The 17093-nt window shown below is 42.1% G+C and overlaps 1 protein-coding gene across 6 annotated transcripts in view; it reads left to right on the top strand.

Annotated features, from left to right (window-relative positions):
* LOC131691394 (protein SCAI) overlaps positions 1-15652 on the top strand; it is a 33923-nt gene extending 18271 nt beyond the window's left edge. For 3 of the 6 annotated variants that reach the window (XM_058977746.1, XM_058977747.1, XM_058977748.1), the window contains exons 5-11: positions 10727-10870; positions 10934-11073; positions 11137-11325; positions 11385-11583; positions 11651-11718; positions 11782-11982; positions 12051-15652. In XM_058977746.1, the coding sequence (XP_058833729.1) occupies positions 10727-10870; positions 10934-11073; positions 11137-11325; positions 11385-11583; positions 11651-11718; positions 11782-11982; positions 12051-12295 (1186 nt within the window). In that variant the 3' untranslated portion in view covers positions 12296-15652. The remainder of the gene's footprint in view (positions 1-10726; positions 10871-10933; positions 11074-11136; positions 11326-11384; positions 11584-11650; positions 11719-11781; positions 11983-12050) is intronic. The other 3 variants (XM_058977749.1, XM_058977750.1, XM_058977752.1) reach the window with 3 other exon arrangements.
* Positions 15653-17093: the final 1441 nt, after the last annotated feature.

Here is a 17093-nt window from a genome sequence, read left to right on the forward strand (position 1 = left end):
ACATCAAATTGATTGGTAAATTGGCTATAGCTATTGAAATAAAACCAAAGTAGTTCAGTTTATATATTCATTTTGGCTTGCATACGTGGGTTACACTTTAGAATGAGTTTGAATAAAATGCTCGACATTTGCGATTTACCCCCTCCATCTGCTACCTTTCGGCGCAAAATCCACCGAATCAGTCAAATCACTGCATTAAAATAGGGTGATTATTCGTCCTGGCTTCCAAGGACATGTTCTTGTTTTCAACTGAATGTCCTGATGTCCTGGGATATCGAGGAAAACACTTAATTTGATCTGGTTTTTCTTCTCTAAGCATAAAATATTTGTTTTCGTTGAGTCTTCGCTTTATTCACTCTGGTTCAGGTCGTAGCTACGGCAAACCACTACAATAACTGAAACGTAGACTCACTCTCAAGCAGAGTAAGAGAAACATCCGATGCCTTTCTTTAATCTCTCAACCTTTCAACTTTCTTTTCTTGCTTCGAAATTAAAAAGTTCGTGTATCTCCCCGTTGATCGTAAGTTGCGAAGAAAATAAAACCGGGATTGACATTTGAGCTCTTAAGTCACCACAGATCGAAATGTAATGGTTATCATTGGAGACTTTCAGGCATTCACACGTACTTCTGCATCAGGACTAGCCCAGGGAAGCTACTTGATACCGTCGATATTTCTGCGTTACTACAATGATGTGTATTTAGTGCTGAAGACTCCTCTTCCGGTCTTTGTGCACGATTTCAAAGTATTTCCTTTCATCCACTCAATTGAGGATTGCAGACTCCAACATTAGCTTGAAACCTTTGATGATTATGATGTAGCAAGAACCGCATGTCCGAAGAAGTGCTCAGTGATCGAATTCTCAAGAAAGACATTCTGGTAGAGCTCTGCCTGTCAGACCCTCAAAAATGACTGCCGCTAATCTAGGGAGAATTTCAACTGCAGCCGGTTAAAACCTGATCAGCATGCAACAGTGTTTTTTTTTTAGAAAAGTGTAAGAGGTTTCTTCAAATCACTGGGGACGGATTTGCCAAAAAAGCTTTTGTTTGACAACAAGCTTGTAGATTGAGCCAGTAGTTACAGTGCTCGGTTGAAGCCCAAGACTGAATTTTTTTCTTTATCCAATTTGTTGAAATTACCAATAATACCAGTAATACTCGAATTTACGCACATAAAAGCGAAGATTTCTGCTTGGAATACAGTACAGTATTTATCTAGCGAGTGAGAATGTTCCAACTTATTTCACGACCAGCACTAGCACGTCTCTCCATCAGAGACTTGTCATTAATCAGGGAAGCGAAATTCAAACCTGATCCCTCACTGTAGTAGCTAGTTCTTTTAGTAGGGTTACAGCTCCCATCCTTGACACACTGTCAGTTTTCGACCATCCACACAACATTTCAATTTCTGTATGGTTTTAGGGGAGCTAGCTGTGGGTCGAGAATTAGTGCTCTTCCCTTACGAGGACAATCTGGGCGGCCAACTTCAGACTGTCTAATTTACTGAGCCCTTCGGTTCCCTTGTGCCATTTAGTACCACTTCTTCGTTGAGCTTCCGACTTGTTCGCGAACTACTCGATCTAGTTCCCGACGATGGATCTAGCCTACTCCGACGAAGAGGTCCCCGGGGAGAGAAGTTCGAAAGCGAGCCAACCAGCCAGATGCCGAGGTCAATTCGACGATTCCGGTGGAATAGGGCGTCCGGTTTGCTGGAGCCGCGGTGTGGGCAGTGATGTCTCGTCTAGTTTAGTCAGTCTAGTTCCTGGCGGTGAATCTTACTGTACGCTGACGGAGAGTTCCCCGGGGAATGTGTTCTCCCGATACCGATTCTGCTTTGGTTTTCGCTATATTTCTATCGGACTAACCGGATGGCTGCCGTGATTGGTCTGGCGATTCCGGGTGGAGCGTGGCGTCCGGTTCGCTGGCGTTTCGACGACCCATGCTCGGTGCTTTGTTGCAGTCTTCTCGGCTAGTCCTCGGCGATGAATCTAGCTTATTCCTGCGGAGAGCTCCCTGGCGGTGATTGCTCTCCCGAAACCGTTACTCGACAGTCATCACGCCGTTTCCGCTGTAAGACGGTCATGATCTACATCATAACTCTATTTACTGTGTTCCACATCTTTACGTTCTCACACTCCGGGTACAATGGTGACGTTGCGTACCCGAACCGATGGTGCCTTCCCGCACTTTGGCAACAACACCAGCTTCTGTACCTTCCACATTTCGGGAAAATTTTCATCATCTAAACACTTCTGCAGTACCATTCTGAAAATGTTCGGATATGCCAGGATCGCAGCTTTCAGCGCCACGTTTGGTATTCCATCCGGACCGAGGGCTTTCTTTGATTTTAGTCGCATCGACGCCTCTTTCAGTTCGTCGTTAGTCGCTTGCCACTCGGCTGTTTGCTCCTTCTTCTTTGCCGTACGGTGACCAGGTAGTTGGATCGTGCTTCAGGAAGAGACACTCAAGGATTATCTTTAGCTTACCCGGGCATATTTCAGCTGGTGTCGACGGGCCCTCATCCTCGTCATGACGATTCAGTATACGTTCCCCAGAGATTGGCGTCTACTTCTCAGCACAGCTACTTATGGGAAACTGGCTTGCTAAGCTTTTTAAAGCGTCCCTAGCTTCTCGGAACGTCGCTCCTCTCTCACTCTCCGATGCCTTTGAGCTCTAAGAAAAGCAGCGTGAAGCACACTGAGCTACTCATATAACCAGTAAGCTGCACGCCGTCTACTGCATGGCTCCGGTTTCCGTGGCATTGTGACGTCACAATCCGACTTGTTAGATCAGCGGCATCAACATACTTGATTCCGCTGTTCGCCGAGGTGACTCAACGAAGAGGTTTTTGTTAAAGACTTTCGTCTTTCACTGTAGCTTGCCGGTCGTCTTCTCCGTGCTGCAGCAGGGTTCCATTGGCCGATGTGGTAGCGGATCGCCTGGTGGTCGCTATGGGGATACTTCTCCCACACTCTCCAGTCCATGTTCGCCGTCAGTCAAGGACTACAGAATGTGGCGGAATTTCTCTCGGTACCGATGTCCGTTTCATGAACTAATATGCTGCCAGTTTTGTCACGATACCAGAAGCCATTTAGCTTCTCGCTTCGACGCATTATACTCGTTGTAATCCTTTGCGGTAGACCTAGCCTCCACAACGAGCCGACTGGTAGGTGTCGAGGTCACTACCAGGGAATATTCTCACAAGATAACTTTTTCAAATGAAACTTGGAGAATTCCATTGAAAATATTGGGCATATTTTTGTTAAACATATTAATTTTTTTTCTTCAAATTTCTTGAAAATGCAAGGGTAATTTTTTTCTTATCACACTAGCCGTTATTTAAAATTTTATTTTTTATAGAAATAATATCAGCAAACTGTTTTGTTTGTGTATACACACAAAAATAACTTTGACGTTAATTCAAATTTCACGAAAAAAAATCATCATATGCACAAAAAAATCGAACTTTAACTAACATACAACGATAGATAGAAAATTTAAAAATATGCTTTAGGGATCATCCATAAATGACGTAGCATTATATGGGGGAGGGGGAGTTTTGTATTTTGTGATGATGTGTGACGACAAGGGGGGGTAGGGGGTCATGTCATGCAACGTAGCTTTTTAAAGAGGAATAACTAACATCGTCTTTCATTTTTTTTTAAATTTTGCTAGGACAAGGGGGGGGGGGAGAATTACCGCCAAGCTACGTAATTACTAGGGGGTATTTAGAGGTTTGTGACGAAATGCTATGATGAGGGAGGGGTGTGTTAAAAATCACTCAAAAAATGCTACGTCATTTATGGATCGTCCCTTACCTAATATATCTATAAATGGCGGAGGATTTTTAAACAGGCTAGGTTCGAATACATGTCGTACTGCTTGGGAAGCATAAGTGTGAAATATTTGCTTTTACGATTTTTGTTTACTTGAAACCGTTTATTTGCTGGAAGTTGGGTAATCTGCTAAAAATAAAAAATCGTTACTGATAAATATTCATATAGTTTCCTTTTCCATTGATAGCAAACAAGATTATGATAGTAATATATCAAGTAGTTGCTATATAAATAGGCGAACACTTTTTTAATTGGTTGATTGCAATTTAAACACTGTTTTGGGGATACAGTTTGAATCTCTTAGGTCTTAAAAGTTCTCTTAGGTCTTCTACAATATTTATTTTTATTTTCATCCAGATGTGAACGCAGATTATCCAATTATTATATTCATACGACATATCTATGTTATCTAAAATATTTTTTTTATTGGAATAATGATTGAGCAGCTCGTTATTTCACAATTGCATAAATAAAAAAAATTCAGATCAAAAGTATCAACACATGAATTCGGTCTTGAAGGTATTGTGAATTGGCGGCTTTGATTGGCTTAGTAATTTTTGTTCTTGTTATTTTTTGCGTAAACAAGTGAGTGTTGGAGTAGGATCATTGATTTTATTGTAAATATATTTTGATTGTTAATTTTGTCTGTCGTTTTGAGTTGAGTTAACACAAAGTTATGTTTGTAATGTGCTAATCATCAAACCTACCGTCGGTGTATTTCTATGTAGGCGAAAGATTAGATGATTTCACATTTCAATGTATTTATTTTTGTTTTGCTGTCGCTGTTTCTTTATACTCACATATCCTCCAATCTATACTACAGAACACTTCACTTAAGATAACAATTTGCTGAGTCTTTGTTACTTTTTTAGTTTCCTCTAAAATGTACGTTAGTTTGATAGCTTTCTTATTTGTAATTGGCTACCCCTGCTTTTGATTGTAGTTGCAATGATTACTTTGTAAACAATTGTTTTCGAAATCAAATTAGTTGTAAGGATTTTAGTTATAAGAGCGCACGAGTTAAGGGTTTATTCTGATGGGAGTTTTACTCTCAACATAGAATAAGCACTTACTTGTGCAATCCTAGATGCTTAAGTAATTTTAATTTAAGATTAAGACGTGGAAAATTGGCCCGTTCATTCATTTGCTCATTAGTCTCATTATTCATCAAAACTCACTCGGTCATGGTCAACACCAACCTACCAAACGCTCTTGAACTAATCGGTAATCCTTCGAACATTCATCGCCTCATATTGTCTCGAGGTAAAGTCACGAAGGACAAAATGACTCCCATGCATTGCTTAACTCTATCCTGCTTATGTATCTGCGATGAATTATGGCGACCCCTTTACGAGTTATCGGTGCAATTGTGAAGAAGAATTTTGAGTTAGGCCCAATCGTAATGTGTATAAAATACAGCTTTGTTTATGCATCACACGACGATTCGATAGTTAATGAAATGCATAGTGCATGAATGAATAGTGCTTTTGAATGGAATGATATCCCTTAAATTAAACACATATCCATCAACATAGGACTCGAAATAGCCACCGTACTTTGCACAATAATAATTTGAAGTGGTACTTGCAATACCATTCTGTCCAAAGCCGAGATCTCGGTTCCAGTTACTTCGGTCCATGGGAGCTCATCATCAGGCTCTGAAGATGTGAAAACTGCTGAGGTTTCCTTTAACATAATCAATCCACTTTGACCGCCATTGTGCGACATCCTGACGTGTTCTTGTACATTGTCACGAAGCTAAGACAGACGAGGATGGATTTTTCGATATTTTTACACTATGAACAGAAGGGTGTGGTAGCGTGTCCGAGCTGATGAGGATACTGTCTGAAGCAACCATACTGCGAACTGCGTCAGGCAGAACCTTACTTCTACAAGTTTCCTGCTAGTATTAATGTGTGTGACAATCTGGCTTTTCCGCCAAATCCCAATTCTACTGCCACTTGGCCTTTGAGTAAATTATTAGCATTTTCAGTATACCTCTGGTCTCCTACCGCTTGTTTTTTATAGAAAAGTTTAAAAAGCTTCTGAAGCTTTGCCTATATTGACACTGTGTGGGACTCACAACATACTTTAGTTTTTAACTAATTAAAACACTCTTTACTCGTTTATTGCCTTTCTTTCCCACAGGACTACATCAAGGTAATATAACGAGGGGGGGGGGGGGGGGTCGTTGAGCTTCCTTCGCACATCTTCCTTTGGCTTACGAGTTTTCCGCATCTATATCGGTGCCTCACTTGATCCATGAAATGGCTCGACCTTTGAGCTATTTATCCCTTGACTCTGCTCTTGCTTTTCGTATCCATCTACTATGTCGCCATTTGGTTTTCGTCTTAGTAAGCCGTTTAGCAGCTGATTTTCTGAGCCATTTAGATCCTGCTTCCTTGTATCATTCAGCTCTCAGCCTTACTATGATCTACTTGGATAGTCCTCGGCGGTGAACTCGCCCTACTCCGAGTGAGACACCCCCGACGAAGGAATTTCTCCCGTCACCGATACTCGCTTTCTTGAGCCATGCTCCCAGCTTTATCAAGACTTGCTCGGGTATTACCCAGCGGTGAACTACCCTACTCCGACTGAGAGCTCCACGGCGGCGGAAGTTCTCTCGGCATCGAGGTCTGTTTCGTGAGTCAATTAACTCCCATATTTATCACGATATAGTTGGATAGTCCACGGCGGGGAATCTACCCTACCGTGAATTCTCCGGCGATAGCCGGATGTTCGTTTTCGTGAGTCATTAAGCTCCCTGTTTCGTCCCGATCTACTCGATCTAGTCTACAGCGATGGACATAGCTTACTCAACGGGTTAGTCAGTCGGTGCCGAGGTCTGTTCAGTGATTCCAGGTGGAGCGTAGTTTCGGGTTCGCTGGTGCCCCCTGCGACCTAGTGTTGGCTGTTCGACGTGATCTATTCGAACTAATCCCCGGCGGTGGATTTAGCCTACATACGAGTTAATCGGGTAGTTTGTCGAGGTCGGCGATTCTGGTGGAGCCTGGCAGCGGGTTCGCTGGCGCCCTGATGACTCGAACCCGGTGCTGCATCACATACAAATCAACTGGTTCCCGGCGGTGAATCTAGTCTACTCTGGCGAAAAGTTCCCTTGTGGCGGATTTTTTCCAAGCCCGATTTGTGGTTTCACAGCGGCTTTCTATTCGGTGGCCCTGCATTGTTGATCCCTTCGCCCCTTCCTCAGTTGCTCGGAGAGTATGTGATTGCATCCCAGATATACTTATCGTGGCACATCTCTTCGACGATATTGTCGTCGGTCACATCGGGCCTACCCCTCCGAATCTTTTCGAGCGTAGGGCATTCGCAGACCACGTGTTCTGGCACCTCTTGTGCGTTCACACACTCCAGGCAATGGGATGACGAAGAATGTGCAAACCGTTACAGATACTTTCGGAAGCATACCTGACAGGAGTTTACCTCTTCTTGCTTCCTATGTACCCAAGCAGACACATTTGGGATGAGTCGGTGGGTATACCTTACTTTCTCCGTGTTGTCCACTCTTACTGTTACTTAGCCAACGAGTCAGCCTTAACCAGACGCCTTGCATTTCGTGTATTCCCTCTGCTTTCCCGTCCTCAGGTAGAGTGGTGCAGATTGGAATCATCCCGGTAATGACGCATTCCGCCTGCAATGTTATCGTTCTGTACGCGCTTGCGGCACTTGGCATTCATTTCCTCGAGGGTGTCGTCGGTTATTGTCAAGAAAATGTCATCTGCAAAGCAGACGATCTCGACTCCCATGGGCAGTTCCAGTGGTAACACTCCGTTATAAATTATGTTCCAGAACGTTGGGCCGAACGTGGAGCCCTCAGATCCTCTCGCCGTGACCCTTATCGACCTCATGTTCATCTTGTAGACCAATACTCGGTTCTGAAAGTAACTTTGTACAGTTAGTCCCGGACGCACATTCTGTGGAGCACTGAGGCGATAGCCACGCAGCTGGTGCTGTAAAACGCGTTCTTCATGTCGGTCGTCCCCACGGCGCTGTAACGATTATCCCTTTTCCTCAACTTTTCCCTTTTGCAGAAGTTTACCAAAAATACCCAGCAGGTATATAAGGTGATACAATGCCGGATATTCTGGTGGCTTCACTGGTTTTGGCAGCAACAAGGTTTTCAGTGCCACGTTGGGGATACCGTTCGAACCGGGTTTTCTTCACTTTCAGCCCCTTAGCCACTATAAGGGGCTCATCATTGGAGACTCAGTTGCCACCAGCATTTCGACCGTATGCATCAACGTACGGTGTAGGCGGTTATGCGGGTGGGTCCTGCTTCAGATCCACGATAATTTTGAGTTTGTCAGCGTACATTTCAACTGGCGTCGATGGACCCTTGATATTAGCCATAACGACACGGTAAGCGTTGTTTCAGGTTATCTTCTACTTCTCTGCACATATCCTTGTAGCAGGTGGCCGAGAACTATCTCGAGTTTAAAAGCGTCCCTAGCCACCCGGACATTCCTTCACTCTTCTCTGACTGCCTCAGATCTTGCTTTGTGAATGCGCTTTTTGGCTTTTAGGCAGGCAGCACGGAGGATGCTGAGCCTTTCGATCCACCAATACGCCGGACTCCGGTATTTTCTCGGCAATCTTTAGCAATGCCCACTAATTTTCTGGACTGCTCAGATCTGTTCGGGCCAGTTTCTTGACTGATGGCCGAAACCCCTCCGTTTGTTTAGAGGCTCTAAAAATCAATTACAACGAGCAAACCTACCATCTGACTCAGATCTTACCGATCGACATAACGTGGTTGGATGCGGCTGGCGATAAGCGAATCGCTGCTGTCTGTACACCACTATACCTTCCTCGACCTGATTGAAATCTGCTCTTTCTCTAGGTTACATTGCTCTATTCACGCGCTCCTCACTTCGTCTTCCGTTATGATCTCATCCAGATTCCTGTACTCGACTACAGCTTCTCCTCCCACCTCTTCTGCCACGAGTTCCCGATAGGTCGAGCTCTTAATCAATGGATCCTTCTTCAGCGTTATACGCATCTCACGTTTATGAGTGTGCCTGGTTCTTACTACGTTCTCCCTCAGCTCCTTCAGCTTGTGATCCTCCTCATTGTTTTGAGGATCGCAGCGTACATCACGCCGTCGTTTGCTTGGACTATTAGAGAATCTCCTGGTGCAGTCCAAGGTCTTCCTTTTTCTTTTTCTTCTTTTCATCTATCATTCATGGTTTCGGCTGTTTCGTTGCCCTTCACCAACCTTCTTGCGAGGAGGGTGCCGATTTGCTCGTTCGACCAGTAAACTAGTAAGTTTTCTTGTCATGATTGTGTCACATGCTCTTACTAACAAGACTCGGCACCATCTCACAAAGCGCTAGTGAACCAAAAATGGCTGACCAACCAACGTTCTGCACTTCATTTCGACCACACTTTCTGGCTTTCATACGAGACGGAATTATTCTCTCTGGGCTATTTTGGTGAGCAAGGTCCGTAGTAAAAAATACGCCAGACTCGAGACATTGAAGAAAGCTATTGTCCGAGAGTGGGTCAAAATACCGCCAAGTTCAATTCTGGCAGCGATTCGTTTTTTGACCGTCTCAAGGCCATAATCAAGGTAAAAGGTGGTCATATCGAGCAAAAGTGCATTGATTCTGAATTTTTGATTATTATCACACATTACGTACATTGAAGTAAATAAACATAATATTCCAAACCGAATTTATTACCATTGTAATTGGTTCGAGTGCCAAACCCTGTATTTTGATATTTACCTGCTCCCTCAGAATTCTGGTACAGATGCTTTCTGAATTCTGAGCCGGATTCCATGTGCAAGATAACGTCAAAGTACTGAGCAAGTCTCCATCACATTTTGAAGTAGATAGTGTCAGAATCGTGAGCAAGTAAACGTTGAAATTCTGCAAGGATTCTGAGCACGATTTTCGTCAGCCTATTTGACAGAATTTCATTGGAATCATGGGATTGTGATTTATAATCCTGAGCCTGTCACAATCTTCAACTGAATTTCATCTTAAGGAGGTTTCCCTTGGTTTGTGAGGATGCTACCAGAATTCATTGCAATCCTGAACAGTATACCATCCTGAGAGAAATTCCCTTAGTATCCTGAGCACAAAAAGCTTTGAAATATGGATAATCATTCTATCTTAGTCCAAATACGTTACTTGAACAGTAATAGAAAAATAATTTTATAATCAGTCTGTGCAGAAGTTCTCAAGAATAGTTCAAATTTTCTTGTTCACGGGCTTGGTTCAGTGCCATCTATGACTATACTCCTGTTGTACTTGGAGAACAGTATCCTTTGAGTTTATGTCGTCGAGCAATACCGAGGTGAACTACAACAAATCATTTCATTCAAAATCCGAACTCGTGAGTTTCAAAAGAGCATATTTAGAATTCCTTTTTAATGATGCATGTCCCAATTGAAATGGCTCTTAAGGCCGTCATTTTCCCAGCTTTATCTGAAAGAACTATTTTCCGTTGATTTTAATACAGAACTAGTCAGTGTGATCCTTGCTAAATAAATTATTTTAATACATTGGCGCCATGTCTCCTACCTACCTCTTTTCAATATGTTTTCACCGTTTCACATTATTCGCGTATACCTTCAACAAAAGCCGTACATTTAACCTTTCAACCTACTTCCGCTCGGAGAATCGATGAGTGTTATTCTGGCACTCAGTCTGGCGTAAGTCATTTGCTCACCATTCTCACGTGTTCACTGTTGCACAGTTCATGCACACATTTGCAAAAAGTACTCATCTCCACATACACATTGCTACACTAACCACACGCTAAACATTCACACCGTCATACACCATGGAGTTCACCGATACTCGAAAGCACGGGCCATTCGTCTTTCGCTGTGGTACAGAGTGACTCCACGAGTGTTGACCCGAAGCGGTTCTGGTTCTAGGTTAAGTCCCCTGACGACGCCGCCGTGCGAGCGGACACCACACATGACCCTCAGCCTTCAGGAAATACTGATTGTAGGGTCCGCCTGTGAACAGGCCAAGTTCTCAGAGCTCACAATGGATATGTTTAGGTGAGTTTTTTTTTCTGTGTGTTAGATGCTGATATCATTTCTGATTCATCTGTATCCTGCCAGAATGTTACAAACTCTCGAACGGGAACCAACGGAATCGATGCATCCTCTGACGGGTCATCCGATGAGTACACATGGCGGTCCTCATGACGCTAGTCCTGCAGCAAGTAGAATGCCACCGTACGGTGTGCCAGGGTCCAAAGGTAATCTAATTTTATAGTGGATTTTCGAGGAGAAGCCCACTTACACGTTCCTTGATATTTCAGGATATGTTGAGAATGGAGATAGGCGAGGAATGCGTGATAACCCTCACAAGTATCTTCTGTATAAACCATCACTCAGCCAACTCATGGTGTTTCTGTCGAGCGGCTTCAAAGAGTTGCCACCAGGAGGAGCGCTACTGTTGTACATGTCTGCCGATGGGTGTTTCTCGACTACGAAACACCCGCAAGATTGTACATTTACGCCAAACGAGAGCTTTCAGAGTATTCGATAACATTTCTTTGATTTTCAGATGGTTATGAGTTGGGCGGGTTAGCAACAAGCGTCAAACGGGACGCGGTCGACGGTGGACTCGCGGTTAGGGGTAAATCTAGCGCAGGCTACAAAGAACCACACTGTCTCTATCCAGGAGATCTGTATCCATACACGCGTAGACCACTGTTTATAATAATCGATTCGGATAATTCGTTTGTGTTCCAGCACATACCAAGGTTTAAAGAGTTGCAATTTTTTTTTTTAATTCGATCTATTAATATTCAAATTTAACCGCTTTTATAGGTACTTTGGTCAACCACTTGTGATATTGATGTCACCGCAAGACGTTCCGGCGAACTTCCAAGGTATGAGTAAGTATCTTTTCTAATGGGTTTGTACGGTAAAACCATGTCCTAAGTTACTGTCTTTTACAGATTTACAACATCATGGTTCCCTGTTCACTCTGTTCCTGCATTCGCCTATGACTGCGATATGCTACATTTGTAACGTTGGCGACGTTCCCATTCATCATTGGGAGCGATGCCAGAATTACGTGGATCGATTCGTCACAGAAGCATCTCGACTGGTGACACGATGTCGGATGGATGAGATAGAACAGGGCATAGGCTACATAGGTAGATTAGTCCAGTCCAGTAGTCCAGTTCACCCGAACAACTATTATACTAATGCTGTATATTTTCAGATTCGTCTTACGTACAATTCTTTGGGGACGATTTTCTACGCACACTAATCCTTCGGTTTGTATTCTGTGATGTGACCTTACGACTACACCGCGGCTTCCGTGGGCGACATCAGCGGCCACGCTGCGAACCTCCTTTGCCGGCAGCAGAACTGGTGGAGCATCCATCGTTAGCTCACATCGTACTGCAACTAGCGTCGGCGTTAGACGTCAGGGGCCATTTTGTCGAGGGTCCCGAAGGCGATTGATGGAGGAGGTCATCCGACCGGAAAGTGGCTGACCAATGGGGTAGTATCAATAAGCCCAGTTACGTTGTTGGTGAGCTACTGCTGCAATTTTCACTATTGAAAGAGAAACGGGAGCGAACTATTGGTAAGCGTAACATTTTCGATGACTGGTTGTCGTCGATGGACTGCGACAAGATTGTGTTTGTACTGGCACTCATCGCTAGTGAAGTGATCGATGGTGGCGGTGATCGTATGGAATGTTGTCTCGAGATGCAATACTACGCTAGAAAGCTTTTTATGATTTGAGCACTAATATACCAGGGGCAGGCCGCGAGAAGAATCATTACATGAGACAGAATGTCAAAGCTAGGAACTCACAAAGGATATAACGGATGCTTTGTTACTATTTCTATTTATTTTATGTATGTTTATAGCTTTTTACGCTAATTGTTGTTACTTATACACTATAATAGAGCAATGGAAAAGACGAAATCGTGTAACGGATTGTGTATTTTGTACTCACTCTGCGATACAATTTCACTAGATATCAATAGAAACTCACTCGCTATAGCTACTGACAAGTAGATTCAAATAGTAGGCAGAAAACAAATCTTAGGCTGATCGGATGGATTTTTGAGTAAGTTGCTTTAATAGAATTACGTGTACTGAAACGTTTTCGGAAGCCTTGAACTGGAAAAACCGTATGTGCGCGAACAGCTTGATATCATGAACATTGAGAATTCAAGCAAACAGAATGTTTCATGAATTATACGAATGAACTGGAAATGAAAATCATATATCGATTTTGGGCTCTCGGTGAGTGTGGTATTTGATATCGAAGACGATTTTGTTATTCTTTGAGAGATTCATATGACATTAGAGTTATTATCAGAAAGTTGTTTTGAACCATTCTACGAGAATTGACCTCTCACACACACTGATTATGCCGCAGTTTTGATGAAATGTAGCGGCTCAATACCTGGTATGTTACATTTCGTATTCCTTGCAGCAAAGTCTGCAGTAACTAGATGTAAATTAGCATAGTATCACTTAAGAATCACCCAACACGGAAGTGGATTTCATATGACTTACCTCGTTTAATGTATACAGCAGTGATGTTCAACCTTTTTCGTTCCATGTACCCCTTTCCGAATATTGAATCTTTTCATGAACCTCCTTGATTAAAATTGCTTACCTCTCTGTCAGAAAAGAAAAGAAATATTCAATTGGATGAATGCCATAGTTTTTCAATTTGAACTCTGTTCCTGAACACTCTCAGACATAGTTTTTATTCTTGGCTCGCATGAACCAATATTTAAGGGTTCTGAGAGGAATGTTAGGATAACAAGTTAAAGTTTACCCCGCATAATTCACCGCCTATAATAGTCTAATTCACCCCCGGTTGAAAACCGCCGGTATACAGGGTGGCAAAGTGAAAGTGATATAGAGGATCTCGGGCTATTTTGCCGTATTTTCAATTTTTATTTTGTATCGCTTTGATTTAAGTAGGTCGTGCAAAATATACAAGTTGCATAAAAGGGCAGACTGTTGGTAACATCTAAGAATTTTTTCAACATGTGGAAATAGCTCTTCTACGATAACTTTCATTCTCTCCGGACCCCGCCAGTCTTCTTATCATCGCCATGATAACTCCATAGGCGTCGCCCACGGATTTGAATTGGTTTTGCGATATAGCTCGGCAGGGAAGCGGAAGGCTCTCTTACTAAGCTTGATTACCTTGTTAAGTGCGGTTCGTGCAGTATTACACGCTGGTCTTAGATCTGCTCATTCAACGTCGCTATAGGTTCTCTGCATTCTCCTGCAGGCTCCGTGGCAACTAGTACGTAGGTCAGCAATCTTTGAGTTCCACCAGAAGGCTTAATTGGTGTAATCTTTCATGGCATGGTTGCATTGCACGCTCTTGCTAATGCCGTTATCATCTCATCTGTACTGAAAGTACAGATTATTGCACTCGAATCTCAACGCTTCGATGAAATCTCTTTTGTTGAACAATAACGAAGTTTTCCACCTCTGCTAGTTTGATTGAATCACACACGCTTCCAACTGCCGCTTTTAATAGTGTACTGGATCGCTTGGTGGTCACTGTGGATGTAATCCTCGCACACTCTCTAGTTCAAGCTTCCCGTGGCAGCAGTATGTAACATTAATAACCGTTTTTCGATGTTTCCGGCGGTGTTGATGGTACCATTGTTGGCAACATCGATGTTCAGTTTTGCAAAGGCCTCAAGCAGACTGCTTCGATCGGTAAGCTCTTCTGTCAGTTCATCGGATATTTCTGTAAATTGATCGATCGTTCATCGCGGAGTACGCGCCTGCAGAAGAAGGCTTCATTAATTTTGGCGATAGTAAAGCCTTCATCTGCGCGATAAAGCTCTTCCGGCTGGAATACGAAGTGACACTTAAACTTCGTTGCAGATTGCCGCAGCAACTGTTGTGTAGAAGGGCATTGCAAACAAAAATTTCTCGTATTATGACAAATGTCAAAGTAAGCTCAGATGCCAAATTACACATCATTTGGACAATTCTTGACTCCCGCCCACTTGGCTTGAAATTATGGAGGAAAAATATGGCTTTTGAAATTATGAAGGAAAAATATATTAAATGCTATAACTTTTGAAGTAGCAATTAGAAAATAACAATTTATACCTCTTTTTTATAGAAATAACCTTAGTATTTGAATGGAAATATTCCAGTTTCTAGAAAAATACGGAAAAGGTAGGTACTGAGTCATTTTGGCCCCAAAATCCCCTATATTTAAAAAAAATTCCGTGATGCAAATCGTAGACATTTTGCAGTATTTCTAATGTGAAAAAATCTCAGAAATCGAACGGAACCTTTCTGACCTTTTTCCGAATACGAGAAGTTGGGGTTATTGGGCCTTTTGTTATTCATATAAAAATTTATCATTTTCTCGTGCATATATCTCTATTATTCTGCAATCAATTATCATAAAATGTAACTTGTTGAACGTGAAAAATTCTTAGGAATACAATGAAAATAGATTCGTTAGCGGTAAAATTCAGAAACATCAATTTTTTTGACATTAACTCTATAAATTACATGTTTTTCATTAAAAGTCCTAATACCCCAACTTCCCCCATTTTTCCACGATGGAAACTTTTCTCATTAGATCCCCAAGCGTATTTCATACTAAATGGAGGTAATATGTGCGATTTTATGATAAAAATGTGAAATCGAGACTACATGTCAGATAGTTTGATGTTTCTGAATATTACCGGTAACGAATCTATTTTTATTTTGTTCCAACAAGATACAATTTGTTAAAATTGAGTGAAGAATAATAGAGCAATATGCACGAAAAAATGATCAAATTTAATATGAATAACAAAAGGTCTTATAACCCCAACATCTCGTATCCGGACAAAGTTCAAAAAGGTTCCGTTCGATTTATGAGATTTTTTCACATTAGAAAAACTGCAAAATATGTATGATTTGCATCACTCAGCAGAAAAAAATAATTAAATATAGGGGATTTTGGGGTCAAAATGACCCAGTACCCCACTTTTCTGTATTTTTATAGAAACAGAAATATTTCCATTCAAATACTAGGGTTATTGCCTTTAAAAATAGGTAATTATATTGTAATTTTCTGATTGTTACTTCAAAAGTTTTAGCATTTAATGCATTTTTCTCCATATTTTCCCATAGTACCAATTTCAAACGAAGACTTCGCTTGAAATTTCAAAAAATTCAAGCGAAGTCTAGAATTATCCAAATGATGTGAAATTTGGCATCTGAGCTTACTTTGACCTATGTCAAAATATGAGAGGGGGGGCAGCGATGTCAGATCTACGGAAATCTCCGTAGATCTACGGATTTGGAGGTTTTCTACGGATCTACGGATCCGTAGATAAAATCTACGGAAATGCAATTTTTTGACATTAAAAATGTCTTACTCCACTATCTGGGGCTAGGTGTCATTCTAAAATCTAAACTATCTCCCATGTAACGAAACTATGTAAGGTTTGCACGCTTATAACTCCGATATTACTAGATGGATTTTAATCATTCATACACCAACCGATTCAGAAACACCTAACTTAAATATTGGTAATAATTTAATATCTCCCCAATAAAAGTAGACTTTTGGAAATTGGTAAAATTAAAAAGTTCACAAAAAACGGGAAAAATACCATTCGTGAGGCAGATTTCTCAGACACAGCCGTCAAAAGAGGGCAGCTTAGTTGCTCAATGAAACACGAAAAGTCATAAATAGAAGCAACGCATGTCCGTTTAAATCAGTTGTTGCTCTTATCCCACACGAGCAACGTCGTCTCCGGGCGATGCAATAAGCGCTATCGATTTTCGGTAACGTTGGCATTTGCACACACTCGCACCTAAGTGATTAAACCATATACGGTAAGTTTATAAATAGAGGTGACGCGTACCCGTTTGAATCAGTTTTTGTTCTTATGTCGAACGGGTAAGATCATGGCTGCAGCGTCTGGGCACTACAATAAGCGGTAGACGCTATGCATTTTCGGCAGCGGTGGCCGTGTGCGGATTTGTCGGGTACCAGCATGGTGTCACAGAATGATTTGCAAATTGGGTGGGCGGGGTGGTTTGGATTTAATTCAATACGGTGTGTGCTGCTTAAGAGTGTTGCGTTTGAAAAAAATATATTTATTTTTATGCATGCGTGTGCGTTGTAACTTGTTAATCCATGTTTACGGCGCTTTGTAGCTGCGTAGGGTAAAGAGCCAATTGGTTTTCATGTTTCATATTTCGGTTATATGTTTTTTATCAGTAAGGCATCTGACAACGTGCTTCTGTAGTT

Source organism: Topomyia yanbarensis, chromosome 3, assembly GCF_030247195.1.
Source record: "Topomyia yanbarensis strain Yona2022 chromosome 3, ASM3024719v1, whole genome shotgun sequence".
Taxonomy (NCBI): domain Eukaryota; kingdom Metazoa; phylum Arthropoda; class Insecta; order Diptera; family Culicidae; genus Topomyia; species Topomyia yanbarensis.